The following is a 22,048-nucleotide window of genomic DNA, read 5'->3' on the forward strand; positions in this document are numbered from 1 at the left end:
CAGTGGCTCCTCCTCTCATTCCAGCTCCCCCTCTTCCCTCCTGCAGCTCCTCCTCTTCCCTCCTGCAGCTCCTCCTCTTCCCTCATGCTCCTCCTCTTCCCTCCTGCTCCTCCTCTTCCCTCCTGCAGCTCCTCCTCTTCCCTCCTGCAGCTCCTCCTCTTCCCTCCTGCAGCTCCTCCTCCTCGTCCCTCCTGCTCCTCCTCTCTTTCACTCTGTGTCCGTGGGTCTTTTCACGGTGAGTTCTTGTGTTTTTCTTGTTTGATTCCAGGTCACGTGCTCCTCGTGTTTCTCAGAGTAAAAGTAAAATGGAGCCGCATCAGGAAGAGAAAAGAGAAAAGAGAAAAGAGAAAAGAGAAAAGAGCCAGAGACTCAGAGCCAAGAGTTTAGCGCAGTGAGTTTACCGCGGTGAGTACTTTTAACGCGGTGAGTACTTTTACCGCGGTGAGTACTTTTACCGCGGTGAGTACTTTTAACGCGGTGAGTACTTTTAGCGCAGCCCCGGGCTCCTGGTCATTTGTAGCGACAGCGTGAGTATAAAGTATAAAGTACAAAGTATATAGTATAAAGTATAAAGTACAAAGTATATAGTATAAAGTATATAGTACAAAGTATATAGTATAAAGTATATAGTATAAAGTATATAGTATAAAGTATATAGTATAAAGTATATAGTATAAAGTATATAGTACAAAGTATATAGTATAAAGTATATAGTATATAGTATAAAGTATATAGTATAAAGTATATAGTACAAAGTATATAGTATAAAGTATATAGTATATAGTATAAAGTATATAGTATAAAGTATATAGTACAAAGTATATAGTACAAAGTATATAGTATAAAGTATATAGTATAAAGGATATAGTATAAAGTATATAGTATAAAGTATATAGTATAAAGTATATAGTATATAGTATAAAGTATATAGTATAAAGTATATAGTATAAAGTATATAGTATATAGTATAAAGTATATAGTATAAAGTATATAGTATAAAGTATATAGTATAAAGTGTATAGTATAAAGTATATAGTATAAAGTATATAGTACAAAGTATATAGTATAAAGTATATAGTATATAGTATAAAGTATATAGTATAAAGTATATAGTACAAAGTATATAGTACAAAGTATATAGTATAAAGTATATAGTATAAAGGATATAGTATAAAGTATATAGTATAAAGTATATAGTATAAAGTGTATAGTATAAAGTATATAGTATAAAGTATATAGTACAAAGTATATAGTATAAAGTATATAGTATATAGTATAAAGTATATAGTATAAAGTATATAGTACAAAGTATATAGTACAAAGTATATAGTATAAAGTATATAGTATAAAGTATATAGTACAAAGTATATAGTATAAAGTATATAGTATATAGTATAAAGTATATAGTATAAAGTATATAGTACAAAGTATATAGTACAAAGTATATAGTATAAAGTATATAGTATAAAGGATATAGTATAAAGTATATAGTATAAAGTATATAGTATAAAGTATATAGTATATAGTATAAAGTATATAGTATAAAGTATATAGTATAAAGTATATAGTATATAGTATAAAGTATATAGTATAAAGTATATAGTATAAAGTATATAGTATAAAGTGTATAGTATAAAGTGTATAGTATAAAGTGTATAGTATATAGTATAAAGTACACAGTACATAGTATAATCGAGGCTACTCTAAACCCATGAAACACTCAGGAGATAAACTCTTGACTCTGGCTCAGATTTAACGTTTAAAGCGAAAGACAAAAACTAAACTATTTAGATCAGGTTTTATGGACCAATTGAACAAAGTCCACTTTAACTACTACTACTATTACTACTACTATTAATACTACTACTGCTACTATTACTACTACTATTACTACTACTATTACTATTACTACTACTATTACCTGCCCCTGCTGTGAGGCAGGAGTCTCTCTGTGAGGTGCAGGTTGTTGTTGTGGTTGTTGTTGTTGTTGTTGTTGTTGTTGTGGTTGTTGTGGTTGTTGTTGTTGTGGTTGTTGTTGTTGTGGTTGTTGTTGTTGTTGTGGTTGTTGTTGTTGTGGTGGTTGTTGTTGTGGTTGTTGTTGTTGTTGTGGTTGTTGTTGTTGTTGTGGTTGTTGTTGTTGTGGTGGTTGTTGTTGTGGTTGTTGTTGTTGTTGTGGTTGTGGTTGTTGTTGTTGTTGTTGTTGTGGTTGTTGTGGTTGTTGTTGTTGTGGTTGTTGTTGTTGTGGTTGTTGTTGTTGTTGTGGTTGTGGTTGTTGTTGTTGTTGTTGTTGTGGTTGTTGTGGTTGTTGTTGTTGTTGTTGTTGTGGTTGTTGTTGTTGTTGTGGTTGTTGTTGTTGTTGTTGTTGTGGTTGTTGTTGTTGTTGTGGTTGTTGTTGTTGTTGTGGTTGTTGTGGTTGTTGTTGTTGTTGTTGTTGTTGTGGTTGTTGTTGTTGTGGTTGTTGTTGTTGTGGTTGTTGTTGTTGTGGTTGTTGTTGTTGTGGTTGTTGTGGTTGTTGTTGTTGTTGTTTGTGTTTGGTTGTTCTCTCTAGTGTCTGATTAAAGCAAAAATAAAAACAAATTAAATATATTTATTTAGCCCATGTGTGTTTATACACACACACACACACATACATGTATATATGTGTGTACATGTATGTATAAAAGTCTCCTCCTCACCCTCCGTGGTTGGTCTCTCATTCTCTCTTTTCCACGCTGGACCTCAGGTCCAGAGGCCCAGGACCTCAGGTCCAGAGTCCTGGGAGCTTGAGGGTTCTACAGTGTCTTTGCTGTTCCTGCTCTTTTCTGGGCTGATGTTTTTCCTGGATCTGCTCCAGTTTGGGGGTCACTGCCCCGAGTGTCCGATGACCACGGGCTCCACTGAGGCCTTCACCTTCCAGACCTTCTCCGGCTCTTCTTTGAGCCCCTGGTATTTCTCTAGTTTCTCATGTTTTTCCTGATGTTCTCTTGGTTCTGTGATGTCCAGCTCTTTGCTCTGTCGTTTCTCCACCTCCACAGTGTCCAGTTGGTCCATTCTGTCTGTATCTGTCCCACAGGATCTTGTCCCATTCTCCTCGACCTTTGGAGGTGTTTCCACCTTGACCTCGGGGTCTCCAGTCCGTCTGCACAGATGTTTCCCTCTGGCTCCTCTTGGTTCTGTCGCTCCATGTTTGTTTCCCTGTGGCGTCTCACAGCTGCAGTTCTGTGCTGGTCTGGAGCCTCTTTGCACAGTCTACACTTGGGTCTGGTCTGGTCTGGTAGATCTGGGCCTCGCTCTGGTGCTCAAGGCTCCTGTCCCCAGGATGAGCCTCTGTCCTTCAGTCCAGCTCTTTCTCGAGACATCGGGAGGATTTCTTGATATGACACTGCACTGTCTGAGGCATCAGTTACCCAGGAGGAATCATAATATGTGTGTGTGTGTTGGGGTGTGTTGGGGTGTGGGTGTGTGTGTTGGGGTGTGTGTGTGTGTGTTTTTAACCTTCTAATGCCTCCCTTCAGTTTTATTCACATGTTGTATTTTGTCTTCTTTTCCAGCTCGTTGTCGTCATGCAGCTGCTCGTCCGTCGCTTTTGTCCCTCAGACAGAGACAGAGTGTGTGACCTGTTCAGTTTGGGGATTAAGGAGCACATCGGTCCATGTTTCTACAACGCCATGAGCAGCCGTCTCCACCTCACCATCACCTCCACCCTGTTTGCCGCTGGATACTGCCTTGGATCGTGGTTGGGGGCTGTTCTTTTACCGGGGCTGTGGGTCAGTGTCGTTTTCTACTGCTGCCACGAGATCTATGCAGGCTACGTGAGAAACAGACTCCAGACCGACATGAGGGACATTCCCGGGAGCTTCATGAGCAGGCCTGGAGACTGCTTCTGGGTGGCTGAAGCCGAGGTGGAGGGTCGTGCTCAGATCCTGGGGACCGTGGCCGTGGTGGAGAAAGAAGACGGTGGACAGAGGTTTGGTGAACTGTTCAGGATGATCATCGCTCCTTCGTGCAGGCGCATGGGCCTGGGCCGCAGACTCACACAGACTGTGGTGGACTTCTGTAAAGACAGAGGCTTCTCTAAGGTGGTGCTGGAGACCAGCTCCACCCAGGCTGCAGCTGTGGCTCTGTATGAAAAAATGGGCTTTAAATTAATCCTTACACATAAAAGAACAGAGGCAGGAGTCTGGATCACACACGTCTCTCAAATCACAATCCTGAAAATGGAGAAATATATATAACAAATTAGACACATGAGTAAATAAACATTATTCTAATAAAAATCAGCTTCATGATCAGAGTAAAACCACTGCACTGTAGACTCTTTATAAAATCACTGTGATTTTCACCTCATCAGGGTTGTATTTCATAAACTGAACACTAGAGGGCGCTCTCGGATCAAAATAAACTGAACTGTGATTGTAGACAGACTTTGATTAAGTTGTTTTTTTATAGATTTATAAGAAAATATAATAAAAACTGGAGCACTGATGATTTTATTTGTGTTTTTTATATTTATATCATTTTCTATTTCCACTGGAAACAGGAACCTGTTTTTTACATTAGGTCTAAAGTTTTGAAGTTGTTTTTTTTTTTATTATATTGAATGAATGAGTTTTACAGAAACATGATGAACATAATAATGAAATATGCAGCAAATATGGAGTAAATAAGATCTTTTTCAGTAATGTTCAACCAGTGTGTAAAGATACTGATTAGTGTCAGTTGTGCACTTGAAAATTATGTAATATTGTGTATGCCCATACTCTGCTTTTATCTTAACTTTATGGTACTTCGCCCCAACAGAACTTATCTGTAAAGTGTTATGCAGCGTAGTAAAATGCTTCTGACTGTAGTGGAAAATGAACTTTACTGTGCTCATGTATTTTGCAAACACTGCAGTCGTCGTTGAGGCTTTCGACTGGGCTTATTGTGGGTAAGTTCTTTCTCAACAGAGAGTATTTTATATTTATGTATCAGTCTTCTCCTTGTACATTTCTGAATAGGACTTTAGTTTTACCTGATGCTCCAGTGGTGAATTTGTGCCATGTCTGTTTCGCTCCAGCTGCTTTAGTCATGAAGCTGGTGATTCGTGAGTTCCGACCGTCAGACGAGGCCTCGGTGTGTGACCTGTTCAGTTTGGGGATTAAGGAGCACATCGGTCCATGTTTCTACAACGCCATGAGCAGCCGTCTCCACCTCACCATCACCTCCACCCTGTTTGCTGCTGGATACTGCCTTGGATCGTGGTTGGGGGCTGTTCTTTTACCGGGGCTGTGGGTCAGTGTCGTTTTCTACTGCTGCCACGAGATCTATGCAGGCTACGTGAGAAACAGACTCCAGACCGACATGAGGGACATTCCCGGGAGCTTCATGAGCAGGCCTGGAGACTGCTTCTGGGTGGCTGAAGCCGAGGTGGAGGGTCGTGCTCAGATCCTGGGGACCGTGGCCGTGGTGGAGAAAGAAGACGGTGGACAGAGGTTTGGTGAACTGTTCAGGATGATCATCGCTCCTTCGTGCAGGCGCATGGGCCTGGGCCGCAGACTCACACAGACTGTGGTGGACTTCTGTAAAGACAGAGGCTTCTCTAAGGTGGTGCTGGAGACCAGCTCCACCCAGGCTGCAGCTGTGGCTCTGTATGAGACGGTGGGCTTCAGTCTGGTCACTACAAAGAGAAGAGCAGAGGCTCCACTGTTTCTGCCTCTGATGGCCAGAGTCTCAGTGTTAAGAATGGAAAAACATGTAGAGCTTCACCTTTGACCTGTTCTCCTCATGAGAATGTTTGTCTTTACAAAAGTTACATTTAAATAAAAAAACCAAAACTTCTTTACTCAAAAGTGAAACTGTCTACATGTAATTACAGACATTATTACAACCATCACACAAACCACTGAGTCATTATTACATTTGTATTAAATAGAATAAAACATTACCCAACCTGTAACAAAACATAAAAACATTCAGTTAAACACAGTGCAGTGCACAGACTGCACCAGCAGAGGGCGGCGTTTCATAACAGCCCCTGAGGCTGACCTGTATTTTCATGGTTAAATAACACTGACATATTTAAAGGAGCTTATTACCACTTTAAGACAAGATTATTACTGACCTGAGAGAATGTGCAGACCCCAGACCCTCCAGAGGCTCGGGGTGTGTGTGTGTGTGTGTGTGTGTGTGTTTGTGCAGTTTATTTAGTTGTGAATGAACAAAAGTAAAAAGCGTCTGAAAGAGCCGTGGATGTTGGAGCTTTAGTGGTGCTCAGGACTGACCCACACTACAGTAAACCTGCATAGCTCTCATTCCACTTCATTTGTCATGGGAGGCCTCTTGTGGCGATGGGGCTGTTTTCACTCGCACAAACTGTGGTCTGCACCGCTCTTTACATCTTCTGGCAAAAACAAGTGACTTCCCTCTCCGAGCCTCACGTCTTTGGAGGAAAACACTCACATCCACATACCTCCTGAATGACACATGTGGTTCAGGCCGTGAGGAGGTCCACGAGATCAACAACAAGCAGCAGAACAGCAGAACCGTCAGTGCAGCCCACGGTGATTGGGTTTGATATATTTGAGCAATGGAAAGAAGAAAACACAACACAATAGAACACAATGGATATTTGAAGTTTCAGAACATGAGATTTCACATGAAAACAACTAAACAATCCAGTTTTATGTGCACTTTTCACAAAAATCACCTTATAAACCTGATAAACTTTACAATCTTGTGATAAACACGACTTGTATTTGTTGAATTTTAAGCTTAAAATTTTACTGAAAAGTGAAATTTGAACTGTTAAACCAATTTTCAGTGAGTTCTAACTGATTTACACCATGTTTTTATTAATTATGTCAACAAAATGAACGAAGATGTGCAGCATTTGTCCATTTTTACACATAAAATGCCTTATGTGCGAACACTTTACACGATGAAACAAACGTCTGACACATTTTTCTTCTTTTTCTGCCTCGTTAATTCTGCAGGATCCACAGTGTTTCCTCATATTTGTCTTATACGCGGCACCAAACCTGTTTAAACTCTGGGAGATTCAGACTCACATCTTCATAAAAACATCACTGGATTATAAGTAGAAACGAGCAGGAAAATGTGGGTAAAACTCAAAACAAATACAAATAATAGAAATTTCCCGGACTCTACGATAAGTGTGACTTTTTCCACAGTTTGTCGTTGGTGCGACTTATACTCAGATGTGACTTATATGTGAAATGATTCAAATCTATAATGTCACATGTTGGTTCTTGTCACAGTGACAGTCGTGCGAGGGGCTCTAGACTTGGACCAGTATCTACTCCTCCTGAACCACTCAACATTTAAAATATCAACATTACACTCATTTAAAAGACAAAGACAAACACTGAACGCTTCATCTTCCTCTGGAGTTGGTGGATTTGTTCAGAAGCGACACCGAGGATGAAGAATTCAGTGGATTTATTGATTTGGAGTGAGATCCAGAGTAAACTTGTTGTTTTTTCTGCTTTATTTATCTGATTAACTGTTAATATCTTACGTTAACAAACCAGACACGTGTTCAGTTCTGTCTGTGCTTCATGGAGCTGAATAAATATAAATGTGTTACGTTAGCGTGATGTACTGATATTCAGCCTGTTGGTCCACATTTTATTATTATTATTAGAACTTGATTTAAAGAGAAAATGTCTGTTGTTTGTCTCTGTGACTTATTGTCCAGTGCGACTTATATCTGTTTTTTTCTTCATTATTGTGCATTTTTTGGCATATACTTCTGTAAATAGATATTATCAGTAGAATTTGAAGTATTAATGGTGTCACACGTACAAGTCCCAGTAGTATCATGTGTACAGTCCGTCCAAAACACTGCGTAGAGTCACATTTCGCTCTGGTATTGCAGTATTCGGTCGCCTCGTGTGGTCCCTGTCCTGTACCACAGAGGCAGCGGCTCTTGTTTTGAGTTCATCTCTACTCACTTCTCAGGTGAATGACACTTGGCCGAGCTCCAGAGTAAAGAGTGCGATTGAGAAAGCTCATGTTATAACACTTGGCACAGTGTTTGTGTGCTTTATGTGTCCGTCAGAGGCTGCGGGTTCAACGCTGTGACAAAACGCCAAACAACACGCCGACCGTCAACGTATGTCACTATGGGGGAGTTTCAAACAGAGATGAAAGTCAAATTCCACTTAAATGAGCTTAAATTTGGTGGAAGACATCAAGTATTATTATTATTATCATTATTTTAACTTAGAAAACAAAACACCTGTGCACTTTTCAACCTTTATTGCCCGTTAAGTTTTATTTTAACTTGAAAAAACTAAACAATTCCGTCCTGATTTCTGCGTTAAACTCTACAGTCGCTAAAATCAACTTTAAAAACATGTAGGTGTCACCACAGGACGCACATTTACCCCCCGTGATTTTAATGCAACGGCTAAAAGTTCAAACCTTAAAGTTATTTGCAAAAGGTTAAAAAACAAGCGTCTTTCCAACACATCAAAGATTACTACAGTTCTTTAAACAATGAGTAAATCAGCAAATATTTGTGTCCAACCAAAGGAACAACAGGTGACATTTCACAAGTCGGGGCCTTTTCACAATCCTGGCGACTTAATGATCGCTGCCAACGTGTGTAAAAACTATCGATCGGGTCACGTTGACAGAACAAACCTGTCATGATAAACACAGCGCCCCCCGGATGTGACGGTTTGACCTGTTTTGTTTGTTGAATAAGTTACACATCTGCATCAGAATCATTTATACCAGAGATGAGCCTTTGGAGCATGAACATTTATGTATTTACACCGTGTTTGAGCAGAAGTGGCTTTGTTTCATCAGAAGAGGGCGATGTGGAGCACTGCGGTTTGTAGAAGACTGTCCATGATGTGCGTCCTGATTGGCTGTTGGACTGTAGACCGTTGTGTCGTGCGTCCTGATTGGCTGTTGGACTGTAGACCATTGTGTCGTGCGTCCTGATTGGCTGTTGGACTGTAGACCATTGTGTCGTGCGTCCTGATTGGCTGTTGGACTGTAGACCATTGTGTCGTGCGTCCTGATTGGCTGTTGGACTGTAGACCATTGTGTCGTGCGTCCTGATTGGCTGTTGGACTGTAGACCATTGTGTCGTGCGTCCTGATTGGCTGTTGGACTGTAGACCATTGTGTCGTGCGTCCTGATTGGCTGTTGGACTGTAGACCATTGTCCATCAGTCTCCTCCGTGCCGTGTCTCCTGTCCAGTACAGAATGTGTTCAGACAAATTTACATAAACGTTGGATCTCAGTGTGACTCTGAAGTGCTGTACGTTTGCGATTTGTTTTCTCCCCGACAAAACCCACAATGTCGATGAAACGTTCTGCACCGACAAAGACGCCTACGAAGGTTTGAACTTTGAGAGAGTTTAAACGAGAGAGAAATGTGAGAAAATGTTAACGCCTGTGTGAGAAAAGTGTATAAAGTGTGTGGTGAGGGGTTTTACAGACAAAAACAGAGAGAATAATGTAAAAATAAAAGATTGCGGGTTATTTTTAGAACATAACCCCTGCGATAAACCAGGGACCAGTGTATTCCAGATTCTAAAAACACATCTGCATTTTACTTTACTTCATGAATTCTATTGAAGCCTTTGAGAAAAACTAATGTGGATATTATTTATTTGTTTTTGTTTCAGTTTTGTTCAGTTTAAATCTGGATCATTCTCCCTGAAGATGTGACTCAGGCCTCGACTTTGACAAAGTTTAAATCCAGACTCAAACGCTTCTGTTTTTCTGCATGTGACTGACTTTTCTCCTTTAATGTTCATTTTATTGTGATTATTTCTGTTTTGATTTGTTGTACTGTGAGTTTATCGTGTTTCTTGTCGTGTAAAGCTGTTTCTTTGTGTATAAATTGTGCTGTACAAACACATTTGCCTTTTCTTAAACATGCACTTTGTCCTCCTCTGGACAATGTCGTTACATTTTACACAGGGTTTGACCGACTGGTGTGAGAGTTTGGATAATAAAACTATCACCCTGTGCGTAAGGGATTTATCTCAGAGGGTTTAATCAAGATCAAGTGTAGCAACGTTTATTTATCATTAGATTTACATCGAAGTTAAGCCATTTCTAAAACAAACAAGTAAAAAACTGTCGATCTAACATGAAAAACCGGGCCGTACTGTTACTTTCAGCTTATTGTTTTTAAATCTAGTCTTACACTTGAGCTCAAAAGCTGCTCACGGGTTCAAACGTGTGAAAACTTAAGTGTTTGGAGATGATTTTGATTAAAACACGACTGCAGTCAGGTTTGGTGCTAAGTGAACACAAATGAGGCCCGTTAAGAGCAGCCCCACAGAGTCTTTTTACACCGCTCCTCTGCACAATATGACTTCCGTTGCCGTGAAATAATATTTACCACCCAATAAATGTCAATGTTGCATTATTAAGACTCACTACACCTCACAACTTTTACAAGGCAGTTTTACAGAGCCACTGATTCTCCCAGCAGTTAAACTCTTGAGCGATTATACACAGAACCACCGGGATGCCTTTGACAAACACTTTTCTTTTTTTTTCATCCCTTTTGCAGAAGAGAATAACAAGTTTACAGCAAAAGGGGATCAGAGTCCTCTAGTGGGAGACCTTGAGGAGCCGGTTCATGGAGAAATCGATGGTGTGATCTGAAAAATACACTGGGCAAAAAACAAGCGTTACGAGGCAGAGGCAGAGAGACGGGTGCACGGGGTAATTACGCACTGCACCGAGGGGTTAACGATCAGATGGGTGGCCTCATCCCGGCAGAGGTCAGTAACTTGGTGGCCTCACAGACCCCTGGGAAGACAAGAGCGTACACACAAATGCACACAAATACACACAAGTACACACGCACACAGGCTCAAACAGGTACTGAACCTGCACCAGAAGAAACTGGACTCTGTGTTTTCTGATTTATAATTGTCATTAATTCAGTTCTGTGCATTTTCAGTGGCCAAATTCCTCAAATGTCAGTTTATATTCAGACATTGAACCTGCATTTTTCTACCTGTTGAGACCAGAACACTGAATATTCATGGAAATAATTAATAAACTCAAATCTTCCCAGTCGTAAATTCATGAGTATCTGATCTTTAATAGAAGAAAACAGTGTCGGGTTATTCAATATTTGTATTTATTTATTTCCGGGAGAAGAGATACAGCAAAGTAAATGACAACTTTTGCATTTTGTTCCTTGTTTTCTCACTTTTCTGACACATTTCAAGCATCGTAACTGTTCAGTGTAAAGAAGTTTTGTCTTTAACTGTGGATAAAGGAGTGAACTTTCTTATCACAGGTACAAACTGAAAAGACTTTGTTTATATAGAACATGTCCTACGTAGATGCAACTCAAAGTGCTTCACAAACACAGGTAAAACGTCCAGATCTTTGTTTAAAATGGAGTATCAGAGTCAAAACAACATGCCTTTACAATCAGGACTTTGTGCAAAAATGAGTGAATATTGTGGTTTGACAGTTTTATGCATGTGCTCCACACTCTCCACACTATGACCATAAAACACACACAGAAACATGATAAGAGACGTCTCCACCCCCATAACTTCAATCTGGGAGGTATCGTGTGCGATCAGCGTCTGATCAACATAACACAGCTCTGAGGCCGCTCTGAGGGAGGGTGCACCACTTTCCACACTGATGGCACAGGCGAGGTCGTCCGGTGCATGTTTTTTAACTCGCTCACTCATTTACATAGCAGTGCCTTTCACCTCCCACACACATGTAGAGTGAGTTTAACACAGGGTACAGAAGAACCCCTCTGAACCCTGAGGCTGGCTCTGATCCAGGGAATATCTCAAACGAGCCGTGCCCTCTTTACCTTAAAACATAAAGCTTCCCACAAAGCGCCGTAAAACACGGGTTGTACAAAAGATTCACTACCTCGGCTGTACAAAACAAGTTGGATAATCCGTTCCCGGCAAGTGCACCGGTGTTTGAACCACTTTGATCCGGCAGGATGACCCTGGGGTTCTATTCTGACTTTGGCACAATAACACACAAGTACAAGCTGCACCCTGGCACCGGCGCAGGACAGATGTTGTAACAACCAAAAAAAAAAAAAAGCACAAATGAAGTTCTGAGCAGTGACATTTATCTGAGAAGATGAAGTAAAGTTCTGTCTGGATGAACAAAAAGGAGACCTGAAAAAATCCATTTATCTGCACCATCCAGGAAAAGAAACAGACCCACAGACCCACAGACCCACAGACCCACAGACCCACATCCACAGACCCACAGACCCACATCCACAGATCCACAGACCCACAGACCCACAGACCCACAGACCCACATCCACAGACCCACAGACCCACATCCACAGACCCACAGACCCACAGACCCACAGACCCACAGACCCACATCCACAGATCCACAGACCCACATCCACAGACCCACATCCACAGACCCACAGACCCACATCCACAGATCCACAGACCCACAGACCCACAGACCCACAGACCCACATCCACAGATCCACAGACCCACATCCACAGACCCACAGACCCACATCCACAGATCCACAGACCCACAGACCCACAGACCCACATCCACAGACCCACAGACCCACATCCACAGACCCACATCCACAGATCCACAGACCCACAGACCCACATCCACAGACCCACAGACCCACATCCACAGACCCACAGACCCACAGACCCACAGACCCACAGACCCACATCCACAGACCCACAGACCCACATCCACAGATCCACAGACCCACAGACCCACAGACCCACATCCACAGACCCACAGACCCACATCCACAGACCCACAGACCCACAGACCCACAGACCCACATCCACAGATCCACAGACCCACATCCACAGACCCACATCCACAGATCCACAGACCCACAGACCCACAGACCCACAGACCCACATCCACAGATCCACAGACCCACATCCACAGACCCACAGACCCACAGACCCACAGACCACAGACCCACAGACCCACAGACCCACAGACCCACAGACCCACAGACCCACAGACCACAGATCCACAGACCCACATCCACAGACCCACAGACCCACAGACCCACAGACCCACATCCACAGACCCACAGACCCACATCCACAGACCCACATCCACAGATCCACAGACCCACAGACCCACAGACCCACATCCACAGACCCACAGACCCACATCCACAGACCCACAGACCCACATCCACAGACCCACAGACCCACAGACCCACAGACCCACAGACCCACAGACCCACATCCACAGACCCACAGACCCACATCCACAGATCCACAGACCCACAGACCCACAGACCCACAGACCCACATCCACAGACCCACAGACCCACAGACCCACAGACCCACAGACCCACATCCACAGATCCACAGACCCACATCCACAGACCCACATCCACAGACCCACAGACCCACATCCACAGATCCACAGACCCACAGACCCACAGACCCACAGACCCACATCCACAGATCCACAGACCCACATCCACAGACCCACAGACCCACATCCACAGATCCACAGACCCACAGACCCACAGACCCACATCCACAGACCCACAGACCCACAGGTCACTCCTGACGTCTGGGCCCTGCAGATCCTCACACAGATTATTTTACATCTCGGCTGCTCTGATTATTCACAGTGAACAGATTTTATGTTTTTATAATCAGTGATGAGTCTGTGATGAAGCTGCATTGGTCGAGTGACAATCGTGTAAAAGGGAATAAATGAATAAATGAATAAATGAATAAATGAATAGAGTGGCCGGGCGCTCCCTTAGGGATAGGGTGAGGAGCTCGGTCACACGGGAGGAGCTCGGAGTAGAGCCGCTGCTCCTACACGTCGAGAGGAGGAGCTGAGGCTCAGGCATCTGCTCAGGATGCCTCCTGTCCCACCGGGAGGAGGCCCCGGGGAAGACCCAGGACACGCTGGAGGGACTATGTCTCTCTGGCCTGGGAACGCCTTGGGGTCCCACCGGAGGAGCTGGAGGACGTGTCTGGGGTGAGGGAAGTCTGGGAGTCCCTGCTTAGACTGCTGCCCCCGTGACCCGGCCCCGGATAAGCGGAAGAAAATGGATGGATGGATGGAATAAATGAATAAGGGTCCGGATACAGGAAATACAGGAAGTAACAAAGTAAAAGAGACGAGGCTTTATCCTGTCAGATTCTGTTTACATCATGTGTGTCGCAGTAAAGACTCATCAAAGAGGCTACACTTCTGTGGGCTCTTCTTTGCTAAAGCGGACCACATTTAGACGACCATGACCATGACGCCTTTTGTTGGTTTGAATATTTGTATTAAAAGGTGAACGTCGTTTCAGTTTCGTTTCTGACTCAGTCCTGTGCAGGGAGGGCCGAGCAGAGAGGGCCCCGTGTGGAGTTTGAGGAGCGTCTGAATCACGGAATCGAACACTGAACCTGAAGGTTTGAACAGAACCAGTGAGAGATCAGTCAGACATGAAGGAACGATCCAGAAGATTAATATAAAGTAACTTTACAACACGGTAGAAAGGTCAAATAAAGTAGATTTAGCCTAATACCCTGTCATTAAATTAAAGTAAATCTGTTGAGTTCATTACTGTTGGATTTTATCTGATTGTTTTGAAACACTTCTTTCTTCCATCTAAACCTCTGTCGACACATGAGGAGTTATGGTCGTAGCAGTAATGTCAGCGTGCTTCTAGTGGCTGGTGTAATCGCTCCCTCGGGCCTCCACAAAGGCTTTTGCGGCGCTTATGTGAACTGTTCTGAATTGAAAACACCATCTGCTGAAAGTGAGTGAGAAGAGGTAGACGGCCAGTACTGATCAAAACACCATGGAACTTCACAGGAAGTTGGAAAGTACTTGAAGTTCTTGCCCTGGTTTCCCGTAAAAAATTCCCTGGCTGCCGAATGGCGGGACAGCACTGTCTCCACATGCAGGTTTGGATGTTTTTATCCCAAATCCATCTCCCTAAGGTTTACTACGTCACTGTGAGCAATGTACCTCTGTTCACAAAGGAACCTGATACTGTTAGTGCAGCTCAGGAATCTGTTTCACCTCGTGAGTGCTGGGGTTTGTTGCTGTCTTTTCCTCGGCACCTTAAAAGTCTTGTTTGAGGCTCCACTATTTACCCTTTTTTCTTTATGAATGAGTAGTAACATAACACATGCCACATGTCCGGAAAAATGAACTTTTCCCCCCAAGAGTGATCTGGATGTTGTTCTAACAGCAGTTAAACTGTCCATCACTGCAGTGAAAAACACATTATGAAACAATAGATCTCCAGTAGCCTGGATGGAGATACAATGTTCTCATGGAATTAAACTATAGACAATAGTTTCTGTTTGTTTCAGTGTGAGATTAAGCCAGAACTGACTTACACAGAACTTTAAATCATTTATTCACTACAGCCACATCTGGGAAATCACATGGTTAAGATGTTTTCAGATCTTTTACTTTTACTCTTTTACATCAGCAACTGAAAGACTTTATGCTGTTCATCATGAGACCCACAAGATTGTATTATTAAAGTCTCACTTTCTTAAAGAAGAACTAAGTAACTTTTAACAGCAGAGCTCCCTCTACAGCTGCCTCAGGAGAATACACTGTCAGGAACAGACAGAACATTTATCACATGTAACTGGGACAAAAAATAAAAAATAAATAAAAATGAGCCATGTTTTCCTAAAAGAGCCGTCGTCGGGTCGAGTGTCTGTCCTGTGTGTGACACAGAAACAGAGAAACAGACGCTTCAAACATCCTGGAAACACATTTAACCATCAGAAACAAAGATGTTTAATAAGATAAAAATATAACTTAGTTGTGTTTTAAATATTTAAATGGACGTGACACCTCCACTTTACTCCTGCTGTGAGTAAATCCACGATTTACACTTTTATCACATGAAACAAACCAATAAAATCCATCAAAGCCACATTTATGGACATATTTATTTACTTAAACCTTTTTCCAGACAAAACATTACACCAGCACCACCGAGATGTTTATTTCGCAACAACTAAAAAGCAGAACATAAGGAGAAAAACATGAGTCACCACTCGACAAACAGCATCACAGGGCCGGATTAAAACAAAAATCATGTACATGCTTCAGCTCTAGGCAAATACTTTTCATCTTTGAGGCTGAATCTTATATTTTCTTGTAGTATGTTATTTCTGTAAAGTTAAAGAGCTCATTTTGACTTTGTCTTAAACTGCAGCTTTATGACGAGGGAGAACCTCAGAGATCCAAAGAGCTGAAACCAACTGTAGAAAAAGACACATTTGCTTCTTTCCTCTGACATGAATCAGACTGAAGTTTCCTCTTTTAGGTCAGTTAGAATTTACTAAAAGCCAGAATAATGAGAGAAGGAGAAGTGAGAAGTTTACACATAGTAAGATCACTGTGCCTTTAAACTATTTCCTGATTGGTTTATTGACACATTTGAGTAAATCACAGACTCTCACCTGAAACACTCTGCTTCTCTGTGTAACGTCATGAGAAAGTCAAAAGAATCAGCCAAAACATCACAAAGAGAAATGTGTCCCAGAGACAAACGAACTTTGGTCTGAAATGATCAACACAAGAACAAAAGAAAAAGACCTGGAGAAGAAGCTGCTGAAGCTGTACGAGTGTGTCATTATCCACAGTGAAACGAGGACTGAGGACATGGACTGAAAGGACACTCTGCAGGAAGAAGACATGACTCCAAAAGAGACAGAAAAACACAGAGGACAGTTTGTAAATGCACAGGGACAAAGAGCTTCATGTTTGGAGACATGTCCTGTGTCTGAACAAACTGAAACTGAACTGTTTGACCAGAATGAGCCTCGTTACGTTTGGAGGACAAAGGCCTGAGAAACACCATCCCGACTGTGAAACACGGGGGTGTCTGCATCGTGTCGTGGGGATGTTTTGCTGCAGGAGGGACTGGTGCACTTCACAAAACAGATGCATCAGGAGGAAAGAACATTATGTGGAAAAACTGAAGCAACATCTCAACACATCAGCAGGAAGTTAAAGCAACAAATGGACAATGACCTGAAGCATACGGCCAAACTGGTGACAAAGAGGCTTAAGGATAACAAAGAGGTTTAAGGATAACAAAGAGATAAAATAACAACAGTCAATGTTTTGGAGTTTCTATCACAAAGAACTGATCTGAATCCTACTGAAAACGTGTGAACAGACCTGAAAAGGCCTATGCGAGTGAGACGGACACAAACTGGGCCCAGTTTCACCAGTTCTGTCTGGAGGAAGCAGCCAAAGCTCCTGCCAACTATTGTGAGAAGCTATCGTCATGCTCACCTCCACACACAGTTTGGTTTCTAGATCCTAACAGTTCAAAAGCCATTGGGTGATCCATTTCTCTGCCGTTGTTTACAGGGAGAAACAGCTGCTGTGGTTTTGCTCATTGCTCCACAGCTCAGCCGCCGCATGTTGGAGTTCTCCCAAGTGAACTAGAGGGTTTTGTCCCTGCGCCTTTGGATCAGGGACAGGTCTCTCACTGTTGTGTCCAAACAGCAGTGCAGAGTACTCAGCTTTCATGGAGTCCCTCAGAGGGGTTCTGGACAGTGCACTGGTCGTTCTGGTTGTTTTACTGCACACGTGGGCAATAGTGACGCCTGGAGAGGAGTGATCTGAAACTGAACCTGAGCTCTGTTTTGTTTCTGACGTTTGTGCTTGTCACTGTCCATAGCAAACCCCATGTTTGAGCACAGGGGTGTTCTTCAGGGCATGTGTCACCAGGACACTTTAGGCCAGAGGTCAATGTAGTGTCATGACTTTTGACTGTGTGTCCTGGTGCAGAGGAGCTGTCAGCTGATCATGACCTGGTGGTGAGAGGAGAAAGTCGTTACAGCCTTGACAAACCCAAGCATATCATGAGGGTTTGTTGGGAACATCTGGTGGAGCCATCTGTTTGCAGGGTCCACTCCTCCAGACTGAAGACATTGAGTCCGAGTGGGTCGTGTTCTACACCTCTCGTCTTGTGGCTGTGATTGGCAGGTCTGCGGTGCTTGTCACAGCAGCAACCCCTCTGGTGGCTTTCAGAAATACAGGATGCTGTCAGGCTGAAGAGGGAGTCTTATCAAGCCTGGCTGACTTGTGGGATTCCCGAAGCAGCTGACAAAAATCAGCAGGCCAAACGTAAGTGAACTGCAGCTCATGCAGAGTCTCTGAGGTGTTTGACAAGCTCCTTGGAGGTAAGGCAGAGTGTCATGGCTGACTCTCGGCTTGAGTTTGGACCAACCACTCCACATGAGCTTCACACATCTGGACTGGACATCGGGCACTCGACTATGTCCCTGTTGATGTCCTTTGGGGGATGCTCTGGGAGTACGGGGTCCGGACCCTAAGGGCCGTCCAGTCCGTGTACGATCGTAGCAGCAGCTGCATTTGCAGATGATGTTGTCCTGATGGCTTCATCAAGCCAAGACCTTCAACATCCAATGAAGCAGTTTGCAGCTGAGTGTGAAGTGACTAGGATGAAAATCAGACCCTCCAAATCCAAGGTCATGGTTCTCGACCGTAAACGTGGCGTGCCTTTAACCAGGTGGATGGAGAGTCCCTGTTTCAAGTGGAGGAGTTTAAGTAACTTGGAGTCTTGGAGAACTTGGAGAAGACTGAGGGACCGATGTTATGTAATATTAACATACAGATCAGTGCGTCTGTAGTGATGCTGTCACTGTACTGGACGTTTGTGGTGAAAATGGAGCCAAAAAGCAAAAACAAAGCTCACATTCCTCCTCTCACCTATGGCCATGATCTTTAGATAATGACCATAAGGACACGATAGTGGATGAACATGGTCAGAATTAGTTTTTTCTGCAGTGTGACTGGGCAGACTCTTTGACAGCTTTAAGGTGAGAAGCTCAAAACTTGGACCTTGGAGTAGAGCCACTGATCCTCCACATTGAGAAGATCCAGCTGAAGTGCCTTGGGCGTCTGTTCCAGATGATTTTTGGACACCTCCCTGAGAAGGTTCCACTAGGAGGAGGTCCTGGGGAGGGCAGAATGTTATTTTAGTTTTCTCATTTTGGGGTTGTAGTGTCTGTGGTACAGTCATGTGCACAGTTTCCTTAAGAAGAATCTGAATGACATGTAGTTCAAATCTAATGAAGACTTTTATCTTTGGTTTGCTGAGAGAGAAATGGACAGGATGTTGATTTTTGAAAAAGATCTGGATCAGAACAGAATTCACTTTTGCTCCACATATTTCAAATAACTTTTACAACATTTTATTCTGAATATTTAAAAACATCTGTGTGAGTGGAGCCAGTTTTATGGGTAAATAATGGTTTGTTTTTTGTGTCTCCTGTAATGATTCAGAGGCCTGAATCTCGTCATGCAGACAGTACATCAGAGCGTGATGACATCCACTGGAGCTCTGTTTAGAATGATAAGATAACAGCAGCGGGGCGCTGGGTTGATGGGGTCATCTGCATACAGTGTATCTGAGGGTCAAATCGGACAAATTTACTTCTTAAGCTCAGGTCGGTGGAAGGGTTAAAGTGTACCGCTTTGTGCCAACAACAAGTTGACTGAGGCCATGGCAGCGACCGTGACATAACCATCAAACTAGGGCTGACATTCCCCTGGTGATACAACAGAACGAAGAAATATCACAATACTGTATTTAACTGTCTGTATCATGTGTCAAACTCAAGGCCTGTGGGCCAAATGTTGCCCGCCATGTCATTTTATGTGGCCCACGACGAGGTAAATTAAAACGTCTGACTGTCTCAAAATATCAGTTTATCAGGAGATAAACAGTTACACAGATGTTTTTTTCATATTTATGCAAATCCACGTGTAATATTTGTAATTTGAATAAGTAATAAATATAGAAATGTTTAACTAACAAGAATTATTTTACATTAGGTCACATTTTGTTATATTTATACTGTCTTACACTTACATCTGGCCCTTTGAGAGCAGCCATTTTGTTGACGTGGCCGTCTCTGAACATGACGCCCCTGGTCTGTCATCTATAAGAACCACAAGAACATTAACACAAAAGATATAAGATATAAGTAATAAAGAATCGTAAACTAATAAAATATCTTACATTCTGGCCAGATTCTATGTTAGACTAAGACGTGTCTACACCAGAGGAATGCTGAACCCGGTAACCGAGGTTGACAGTCTCCAAGAATGTCCAATAATGTCCAGCTTACCAGAATTTCCCTAGTAACCGTTGCCCTCGTCCAATACTACTGCCCTGGTTGCACTCTTAAAATGTGCAGACGCTCATCTGTGTTAACCTATTGGCTCCATGTCATCAGGGACAGTGGGGAAAAAATAGGCCAAGCGTAAAGTCAGGTTTTCTTGAGCAGTTCTCCCGTATCAGGCCTGTTCCCCAACTGTGGTCACATGGTTCTGTCAAAGACCTTCAGAGCAAACATCAGATAAAAGAAGTGACGGCTCCTCAGGTTGTGCGTATGACCTAGTTCTTGTCCTCACCTGATCAAAGTATTTCATCGTGCTGCTTGACATGTAGCTGCTGCTTTACTAATACTTAATATAAATAACTCTTTCTATTCTGATCAAACACAGATCAGTAATAAAAGTATGTAAACTTTGTAGCTCTGAGTGCTGCACAGAGCAGAACAAACCAACAAAAAACGTCTTATAACGTCCACATTGGGGCCCTTAAACGTGTTTGTGCTTTACAGTGCACCTATCCCTGAGTTCTCCTGTCCTTTGTTAACTGTACTTCGACTGACCCCCGTGACCCGGACGTGTAAACAGTGATTCACACCGGTCGCTCCCGTTTCAGACACTAACGGCTTTAAAACCTGTGACACACATCAGCTCACACCTGGGCGCTTGTAAAGCAGCAGTTGTGGCGAGTTATGACCCTCACACAACATGGAGTTACCAGATAACACGAGAACCTCACTTATGGCCCCAACGACTTGAGCGCGGCTGAAACCAGGGGAATCCTGCTCCATAGGCCCCTGTGTGAAGTGTAAAACAGGAGGGTCAGTGGGTTCGTGGAGGTCTTCTTCTAACAAACACAGACCTTCCTCATCATTTTCATTTAAACCCAGTGTTGGAGCCGTTTCAATAATCTATAGACTATTGTTTATCAGTGTGTCAAACTTTATGCTGAATGATATCAAACCTGGCCTGTGGCCAAGAATGTTAATGCTTAATGAAGGCACAGAGAATGTGCAGTGAGTCGTGTTGCCGCTGACGGGCGGAGTGCCACGTACAGTAAGGTTAGAACATGGTGAGAATCTGGACCAGGCTTTGCTCAGTGAACCCGGCGCAGTGGCTCTCGGTGCTGGGCTCTCGGTGCATTACTTCACTCTGACTATGCTGTAAATATTTTCATTCTTGGTTTAAGGGTGGGCTTTGGGGAAGGGGCACCTCACATTCTAGGTCAGTGCCGTTATGTGACCACTTACTGATGTGACTGTATGTGCTGCTTACATCCCCACTGTGAGTGTAAGTCTAAAGAGAACTAATCTCCTCTTCTCTGGCCTCCACATTATTTTTCCAGCACGGTGGTCTGTGAGTGCACATGAATGTGGGCTTGAACTCAGGGTACATGCATGACTGTGTTTCTTTGCATGTGCCTGGCTGATGTACAGAGGAGCTGCGCTCAGGGCCGAACTCACTGACCTGTCAGTCAATCTGGACAGCAGGCTGCAGTCATGGGGTTTGTGTGGCCCATCCGTCTCTAGGGTCAGCCTCCCTCAGTGCACCTAATCACATATCTGTCTCCGACTGAACCAGGACAGAGCTCTCTCTCGGGTTTGGGACTGTGATTTAGATTTACTGTAAATAGAATAAAGTAACATTTACTCAACACAGTTTGTTTTATTCTGCTGTAAATCAAAGAGTGAGAGTTTTTTGTGTAAAACATCCAGAGAAACATGTTTTGATGCTTTGTGTCTGGAGTCGAGGCTGCACTTTCCTCTTTCATCACAAATGTGTTCAACAAAAATAACTGAGCATTTATCAGAGTTTGACACTTTGGCACATTTTACAGAGAACATCATTTAGACTTTAACTTTTATGTTTTTCATAATGAAATAGTGAAATTCTTCAGAGGTCTCCTCCTCATCTGGTCCTCAGTTGTGTTGTTGTTCTT

The 22,048-nt window shown here is 43.0% G+C and overlaps 2 protein-coding genes across 3 annotated transcripts; both read left to right on the top strand.

The window, feature by feature from the left end:
* Positions 1–181: 181 nt before the first annotated feature.
* On the top strand, positions 182–4,368 carry LOC117370636 (probable N-acetyltransferase CML1). 2 transcript variants are annotated; one of them, XM_033966112.2, is made up of 2 exons: positions 182–235; positions 3,531–4,368. In XM_033966112.2, exon 2 carries the CDS (start codon positions 3,543–3,545, stop codon positions 4,212–4,214), a length of 672 nt encoding a protein of 223 aa, XP_033822003.1. In that variant the 5' UTR covers positions 182–235; positions 3,531–3,542; the 3' UTR covers positions 4,215–4,368. The 2 variants fall into 2 exon arrangements, with proteins under 2 accessions (XP_033822003.1, XP_055078126.1); XM_055222151.1 differs by lacking the exon at positions 182–235 and adding an exon at positions 355–405.
* Positions 4,369–5,049: 681 nt separating this feature from the next.
* Positions 5,050–5,733, top strand: LOC117370796 (probable N-acetyltransferase CML5). Its single transcript, XM_033966331.1, has one exon. The coding sequence runs from the start codon at positions 5,050–5,052 to the stop codon at positions 5,731–5,733; it is 684 nt and encodes a 227-aa protein (XP_033822222.1).
* The last annotated feature ends 16,315 nt before the right edge of the window (positions 5,734–22,048 follow it).

The sequence above is a fragment of the Periophthalmus magnuspinnatus genome, chromosome 5 (assembly GCF_009829125.3).
Source record: "Periophthalmus magnuspinnatus isolate fPerMag1 chromosome 5, fPerMag1.2.pri, whole genome shotgun sequence".
Classification (NCBI taxonomy): Eukaryota; Metazoa; Chordata; class Actinopteri; order Gobiiformes; family Gobiidae; genus Periophthalmus; species Periophthalmus magnuspinnatus.